The following is an 8,093-nucleotide window of genomic DNA, read 5'->3' as shown; positions in this document are numbered from 1 at the left end:
GCGGCTATGAGACATCGTAGTGGTGGTCTCCGGGAATTTCGACCAGCGCGTGATTAGCTTCCGCCTACACGCGTACGCGACCGCCTGCAAAAGCATGCAGGACTTGCCAGTTAATTGAAGGCAGCGTATAAGTCACTTCTGCGCTAACGCCGAGCGAAGTTTTATTACTTTTTTGCGATTTTGTCTCCACGCCAAGGAGGGTACCTTGTGAAAGATTACGAATGGTGCGACACGCTCCCTGCAAGTTTTAGCTGTAGCTCAATGGAACCTCGAGCAGAGCCTTCGTTGCGCGCAGTTTGTTTTTCAGAACAAGTACCGCTGTGCATGGACTAGCAGACGGAGACTGTACCAGCGCCCCTTGTCTGCGTTTTTGACTTAGAGTGCACATCATGCTTGGGCATGTTTCGTCCAATTTTTTTTTTAGGCAAGCCTGCGTCTGACCCGAATCATCCGGACTTCATTCCAACGATGTTTTCGTACCAAGTGCAAAGTAATTCGCAGCAGAAGCTGGCAAGATACGAGCGTGCTCAAAAGAAGCGGGATTTAAAGGCAGCTGTGTCTGCAGCAGCTGATCCTGGCCTCTCCATCGCTGCAAGTGAAGCTGTCACGGATGAGGACACTGCTCACAGAACATGCGACACCAATACCGAGACATTACTCTCCATGCAGGACAATGTATATCTCGTCGATGAAAACAGGTCCCTTAAGGACCGGATAGCCTCTTTAGAGCTGGAAGTTGCAACAGCCAAACAAAAAATTTCCGAACTGGAAAGCCATGGAAAACCAAACATTTCGAATATGACAATGGATGTAGTCATGCAATCGGATGAGAATGTGAAATTTCATACAGGTCTTGTTTCAATAGAGATGTTGAAAGCATTTCTTCAGCTGGCGCTGTCCGTCTGGACGCCAACCCACAGGACTTCACTTGATGCCGAACAGCAGCTCATTCGTGTGCTGATGCGTCTACGGCTCGGTCTTGTGACTAAAGACCTGTCTTCTCGGTTTGGAATTTCTGTCAGCAGTGTAAGTGTCATTTTTCACTCATGGATCGATGTGCTGGCAGCAAGCATGCATAAATTTGTCATTTGTCCATCTCGACGTGCACTTGAATCACACCGGCCTAGAGCGTTCAAAGACAAATTATTTGATCACCTGAGAGGGATAATTGATTGCACAGAGTTGTTTATTCAGAGGCCCACATACATGGATGCCAGAAGCAAGACTTATTCGAACTATAAGCACCACAACACTGTGAAAGTGCTTGTCGCTATCACACCTTCAGGAGCCATATCTTTTGTTTCGAGAGCATGGGGAGGTAGAGTTTCTGACAACGAGTTGACCTTGAAAAGTGTACTTAACAAGGTCGAAGAAGGAGACTTGTTTTTAGTAGACAGGGGGTTCCGATGTGAAGAAATGTTTGCTGCACGTGGTGCCGCAATTCTGATGCCTTCCCTGACTAAGCAAAGGACACAGGTACCAGGGGCTGAAGTTACTGCATCGAGAAAGCTTTCCAGTGTACGAATACATGTGGAACGGGCCATACAGCGGCATAAAGTCTTCAGGGTCTTCCAGACAGTACTTCCAATAAGCTTTGTGAAGAGAGCTGGAGATGGTGATCAAGCAACCATTGACAAAATCCTCATTGTATGTAGTGCACTCGTCAACCTTCAAACTCGGGAGGAAGAAGACGGCGATTAGTGGGCCGGCTGTCTGACACCGGTCCGTAATTTTCGGCTTTATTTTCTCACTTCAGAGGTTTTCCAGTCTTTTTGGCGTGTGTCCTCGACGTGCGACGACCTGGGGGTCCCTGGCCGCCGGCACAAGCACGTCAAGCGACCTCCTCGGCGCTGTACGCCGTATCAACGCCGACACGGAACATCACCGCCAGCTGAACTCCATGCTGCACTGATGGCAGCAGCGCCAGCGGCGGGTCCAGCGGCCCCTGTAGTTGCTGCTACAGACCAGGCCACGCCAAACAAGAGTCTGCGCGACGACCAAGCCAGCAACGAGCCTCTGACCGACCATCCAGAGGACATGGACCAAGCATCATTTACAGTTGTGTCGTACAAGAAAAAGAGAGCTACCGGTGTTCCTGTAGTTTTCAGGCCCACTGAGGAAGGAGGAAGCCTATGGAAAGCCAACCCCAACATTGTGGCTTCGGCGGTTGTAGCATCGGCTCAAGAAAAAGTCCTCAGCCATCGCATTCACAAGGATGGGAGCCTGATGGTTACAGTATCGACGCTGCCCGCCGCCAACCGTCTGCTCACGGTAACTAAGCTGGCTGGAGTGGCTGTAGAGGCCAGAGTCCCATACTCTTACATGGCAAGCTATGGCAAAATGCAAGATGTACCTGTCACCTACACAGACGAAGATCTGCAGGAATATCTACGCGACCAAGGTGTCCTCTCAGCAAGGAGGCTAATCGCCTACACAGCTGAGGATGGTGGAAAGATAAAAGCGGTACGCCGTCGCACAGTTGTATTGGAATTCGCAAAAGATGCGCCGCTACCAAAACGAGTAACGCTGGGGTTCTGTAGTTACCCTGTAACTGAATACGTCGGAGCAGCAACTCAGTGCTATATATGTCAGAGGCATGGCCACATATCAAGACACTGTAACGGCCCCGTGCGCTGCAAAGTGTGTGCTGGCCCCCACTCGCACAAAGAATGCACTTCGAGAGCGCAACCTAAATGCGCTAACTGCGGTGGCCCACACCCTGCTTTCTATGGAGGGTGTTATAAAAAGGAAGCAGCCACAGTTGCTCGCACTGCAGAGCAAACACATGGGAAACCCCCTAAGCGCCATGAACCACCACCTAACCCCGACGTGGTTTTCACGACTACGGCAGCTCTTTCCGAGAATCAGTCAACACAGGGTGGCAGAGCAGCTGACAAGACCTACGCAGATGCGGTAAAAAAGAAGCGTGGGAAGTCCGTTGGTTCTTCTCCTTCATCAAAGCTAATGCAACGCACTACACAAGACCCGACAAACAGCGTCGCTTGCTCTGACCCTAGGGCGCCACAACATGACAAGAAGATCAGCGGCAGGCAGCAAACCGGAAGCTCTGAACAAGATGTCACATGCCTACTGATTCCGATGCTGTTTGCAGCCATCAAGGCTCTTATCCGTGCAAACCCCTCGTCAGGAAGACTCCCAGAAGTAGAAGCTGTCCTTGCAATGGAGCCGTTGGTGTCGGTCTCCTACGCTCCGCAGGGGCGTAATACCACTCTTCAGTAATCATGGCTTCCACAGCGAGAACTTCACCGCAGCTGACAATCCACAACATCTTTCGTACATGCACCATTTTCCAGTGGAACGCTCGCGGGCTACGCTCTAAACTCTCAGATTTCCGACAGCTCGTGCGAGCGTACCGCTTCCCCTTCATAGTCATCTGTGAATCACGCGTCGAGGAAACTTTCCGACTCAATGGATACTATTTCCATCATTCACAACGACCAGATAACGTCAGCAGATTGCTGATAGGCTTTCGCAAGGAAATCCCGGCCTCACCGTTTGATGTCCCGCCTCACAGCGGCAATGAATACGTATGCGCTGTCACAGTTATTGCCGGACAACAGTACACTCTGATTGGAGTATATCTTGAGCCAGGCACGCCATTTGATGCTTTGAGACTTGAAGACTTGATAGCAAGGACGCCCTCTCCGCATATTAATTGCGGAGACTTCAATGCTCATAATGAAATTTGGGGCAGCTCACATACATGTGCCCGAGGTGCCAAGCTTGCAAAACTTCTCTCCAAGCATTCAGTTCAGCCATTAAATGACGGCAGCATCACCTACCTCCGAGGCCCGACGACTACCAGCAGCATCGACGTGACATTTGTCACAAGTTCATTCGCCCACAACTTTGGCTGGTGCACTGATTTGGAGACACGTGGAAGCGACCATTACCCAATCCTCATATCGGCTTTCCATGCGCAGAGGAACCCAAAGAAATTCCTTATAAAATCTACAGACTGGGAAGCATACAAGGACGCTGTAAGCAGATGAGTTACTGCGGCAACTCGCAATGAGGAATTAGCATCGACAATTGCGTATTGCCTGAGGGCGAGTACACAACTTGCAGCTAAAAATGATAACCTACCTTCAAATGATGACACATTCCAAAGGCTTTGCGCTATACGCAGGCGAGCTGAAAGGAAAGCTCTGCGCACAAAAAGCCTCGATGACCTACGTGCATGCCGACGGGCACAACGTCACATTCGACGCTACATGGATAAACTCAGTCGGCAAAAGTGGCGTGACTTTTGTTCTACGCTGAATGTGTGCAAACCAGTAACCGATATTTGGCGGATAGTTAGAGGTATGCGCACGCCACTTCAACAACTCCACCCCTTCGCTGCACTCTCCCTTCACGAACAAAAATCTATAAAAGAAGTCTCAGAAGAATACTGCAAGCTGCTGTCGGCAGGGTCAGGGCATTCGACACTCTCCGCAGATGGTCAAACAGGCATCCCAAAGGCGGCAGTGCCAGCGTTAGACCTGCCTTTCACAATGGAAGAACTATCCACAGCTATCGCGGAGACAAACAGGCACACGTCTCCGGGTCATGATGAGGTGACCTATGACGCCATTGCAAAGCTACCCCACACCTCCCGTCTTCGACTCCTGGAGTATTACAATTCTTCCTGGATGGCTGGTGAGGTCCCCACGGAATGGAAGCTGGCGAAAATCGTGCCCGTTTTGAAACCCTGTAAGCAACCAACAAGCTACGCATCATTCCGGCCCATTGCCCTACTGAGCTGCGTAGGTAAGCTCATGGAGCGCATGATCTGCAAGCGCATAACTTGGTTCCTAGAAAGCCGAAATGAGTTCCCCCAGGAAATGAACGGGTTCCGTCAAAACAGGTCTGCGACTGACAATATCATCGCCCTCGTCTCATCAATTGAGGAGTACCTTCATGCTGGGTACATCCCAACAGCCGTTTTCCTAGACATCAAGGCCGCTTTTGACTCCGTCTTTCACCATGCAATTCTCGCAGCCTTTGGCAGTCTTGGCCTTGGAGGAAGGCTATACAAGTGGATTGGGCATTATTTAAAAGAACGACAAATTTTTATTACCACTCCAAACGGTCCAACACGCTTTCACGCAGTGGAGAGGGGCGTACCACAGGGAGCGGTGCTCAGCCCTCTCCTATTCAATATTGTCCTTATTCACATAAGAAGACACCTTCCGCGAGGGGTCCGCATAACAATTTATGCTGGTGATATCTGCATCTGGACCGCGTCACGTTCGCGCTATATTACCCAGCAACGTCTTCATAGAGCACTATTGCACATTTCGATGTACCTGGCTTCCAGAGGTCTTCGTCTCTCGCCAGAAAAGAGTGTTGCAATGGCGTTTACAAGAAAAACGATGACCCGATATCCGCTGCTCCTAGGCGGACGATCGCTGCCATATGTACGATCTCAGCGATTCCTGGGTGTTGTAATCGACTATAATCTATCATGGTCACCTCAGATCAAAAAACTCCGTGCGAGGATTACTGCAGCATCGCAAGTTTTCAGGTTCATGGCGAGAACAAGGTGGGGTAGCAACTGCCGATCAATGCTTCTGCTTGAAAAAGCCTACGTTGAAGGAACCTTGCGCTACTGTCTACCAGTGCTTCAAAGATTATCTACATCAAGCAATAAGACTCTCAATGCCGCACGGAACAACTGCCTGCGAATATGTCTTGGCCTCCCAAAGGGTTCCTCTGCATCAGGAACAGTAGCGGAGGCAGGATGTCTCCCACTAGAGGTAATTGCCGCCCAGGAAACTATGCGTACCCATCTCCGCCATGTCCTGCAAGGGAAGAAGCACTTCCTACACCGTGTCCACCTAACTCACAGCAACTCTAGCTTTGGCCAGGCAGTGCAGCTCCTGCCCCTTCCTACTATTAATCAGCCTCAGAAACTACTACCTCTGGCTTTTCCTCCATGGACACTCTCTCCTCTAAAGGTGAAGAAGTCTGTTCCAGGTGTGAATGCAAAGAGCCGCATGCCACAGGCAGCACTTCTGCAAGCTACTCTCGCCTACTTAATCGAAGAATATACGCAGCACACCCATATCTTCACCGATGGTTCAACTACTAAAGAAACTTCTTCTTGTGGCCTTTATGTGCCCTCAACAGGCCACGCCCCTTCTTACCGGCTGCAGCGGAGGACCTCCTCTACAACAGCTGAGCTTCACGGCATTAAGGAAGCTGTTTCTTACATCCTGCGCCGAACTGCCGGCCGTTGGGTCATCTTCACCGATTCAAAAGCATCTCTGCAGATCCTGGCCAACCTGCTGAAGAAAACGAATCACCAGCCAGTTTCCATGGACATTGGGTATATCCATCATTTAGCTATTGCCGCAGGCCACTGCATAACATTTCAGTGGGTACCTGCTCACTGTGGAATTATGGCTAATGAAAAAGCAGATGAAGCGGCCCGTAAGGGCCATCAACATCAGAGATACATTCGAAGTTTTCTCACGAAATCTGATGCGTCCCAAATAGCTAAAAGTTTTGCGTACGAAGAAACGTATCGGCTTTGGAGTTTGCCGACACATCAGTACCAATTTCTTCACTCAATCGACCCACATCTTAGATCAAGACTCTCACCCAGAATTCCTCGACAACTCGAAACACTTTATCACCGACTTCGTCTGAATGCTGCATATACAAATGGCCTGCGATACCGTTTTGGACAAATGAACAGTCCGCATTGTGACAACTGTGCTTCGATAGAAACTGTGGAACATATCCTGCTTGAGTGCCCTGCGTATGCTAACGAGCGTGCGTACTATGAACATCGCATGCAGAAGCTCTGCCCGGTGCCCCTAACAATGGACAAAGTTTTAGGCCCCTTAGCCTGCTTCTGGCAACAGAGACTTGCAATGAACTTTCTTTTTACATATTTAAAAGACATTGGACATCTCGATAAGCTCTAAATTCACTTGCAGGTTACCTTCATGCATTCTTCTTGCAGTGAACTTCGTCAGCCCATTCGTCGGACTATGCACTCCATCATTCCATAGGTTACATCAATACTCGCCACTGCATCCTTAGTACCCATTTCATGGCTGCATTTTATCTTCGTTTCTTTTCTTTTTCTTTTTTACACCTCTTCCACGCTGCTCTCCTTCAGTCTTTATCTCCCAAATTCACCTCCCTACGCAGAGTAGCATGCCAGCGATATTGAAACGCCGGCTAAATTCTCTGTTTCTTCATTAAAGAGTCTCTCTCTCTCTCTCTCCTTCAAACTCCTATAGTTAAGAACCAGCATGAGTAATCGAGTCCTTCTTAATCGCAAGGAATGAGGACAATTGTGTGAGCACACCGTCCATTCTGCTTTCGAATAAAGAAATCTCGTTTTTAGAAAGCAACACTTTAAAATGTCCTTTTTAACCCTGCACTTTTACTGCTGTTTCTTGTTGTTTCCATCCTTCATAGATTTTAGCCTGGTTTTAGCCTTTGTCATCCTCGCGTCGCCTTTACCTTTGTTTATAGTTGCTTCCATTTTCCACTCTTGGTCTCATGGTTTTATAATTGTTGTTAGTCTTGTTTAGTATCATTCATATGGGTTCGCTTTTATTGCTTAGTCTTTTTAGTGCTTGCACCGTCATCAGTTGTCACCGTTCGTTCCATGTCTCATCCTTGTTGCTTAGTAAGTTTCGCTCGTAAACATGGTTCGGCCATTTCCATGCTTCATTCTATTTGAGATTTTTTTTCACCCTCAGGTTTTTAACCTTCCTCTCTCCTTGTATCTAGTTGTCCAGGGTGTTTAGGCATGCACACACTTCGGGGGTTTTAGATTGGTTCTCCAGATTTCCTGTACTCAGCTGTTAAACTTATCTGCTATGTTGGAACCCGGCCTGTGTCATGGAGTGATGTGGTGCTTATAAAAGGAATGCTCGAAGCGTTTTCGAATAAAAGTTGTAAGTCTGCGCTCTGTGTATGCGTGTTTCTTTTCTGTGTCCCGGTTTCTTTCGCGCAGTTTAATCATGAACTAGAAGCACCAACTAGCCCGCCAGAAAACTCTTCATGAGTAACTGTGTTATGGCTTTTTTGCATGCATAAGCACTGCACAGTTGAATGCGAAGTGA

At 48.7% G+C, this 8,093-nt stretch overlaps 1 protein-coding gene across 1 annotated transcript; it reads left to right on the top strand.

Moving 5' to 3' along the window:
- Window positions 1-468: 468 nt before the first annotated feature.
- On the top strand, window positions 469-1,701 carry LOC144102415 (uncharacterized). Its single transcript, XM_077635695.1, has one exon. It carries the CDS (start codon window positions 469-471, stop codon window positions 1,699-1,701), a length of 1,233 nt encoding a protein of 410 aa, XP_077491821.1.
- Window positions 1,702-8,093: the final 6,392 nt, after the last annotated feature.

Source organism: Amblyomma americanum, chromosome 8, assembly GCF_052857255.1.
Source record: "Amblyomma americanum isolate KBUSLIRL-KWMA chromosome 8, ASM5285725v1, whole genome shotgun sequence".
Classification (NCBI taxonomy): domain Eukaryota; kingdom Metazoa; phylum Arthropoda; class Arachnida; order Ixodida; family Ixodidae; genus Amblyomma; species Amblyomma americanum.
The sequence above is the reverse complement of the archived record's forward strand: the minus strand, read 5'-3'. Positions and strand labels throughout refer to the sequence as shown.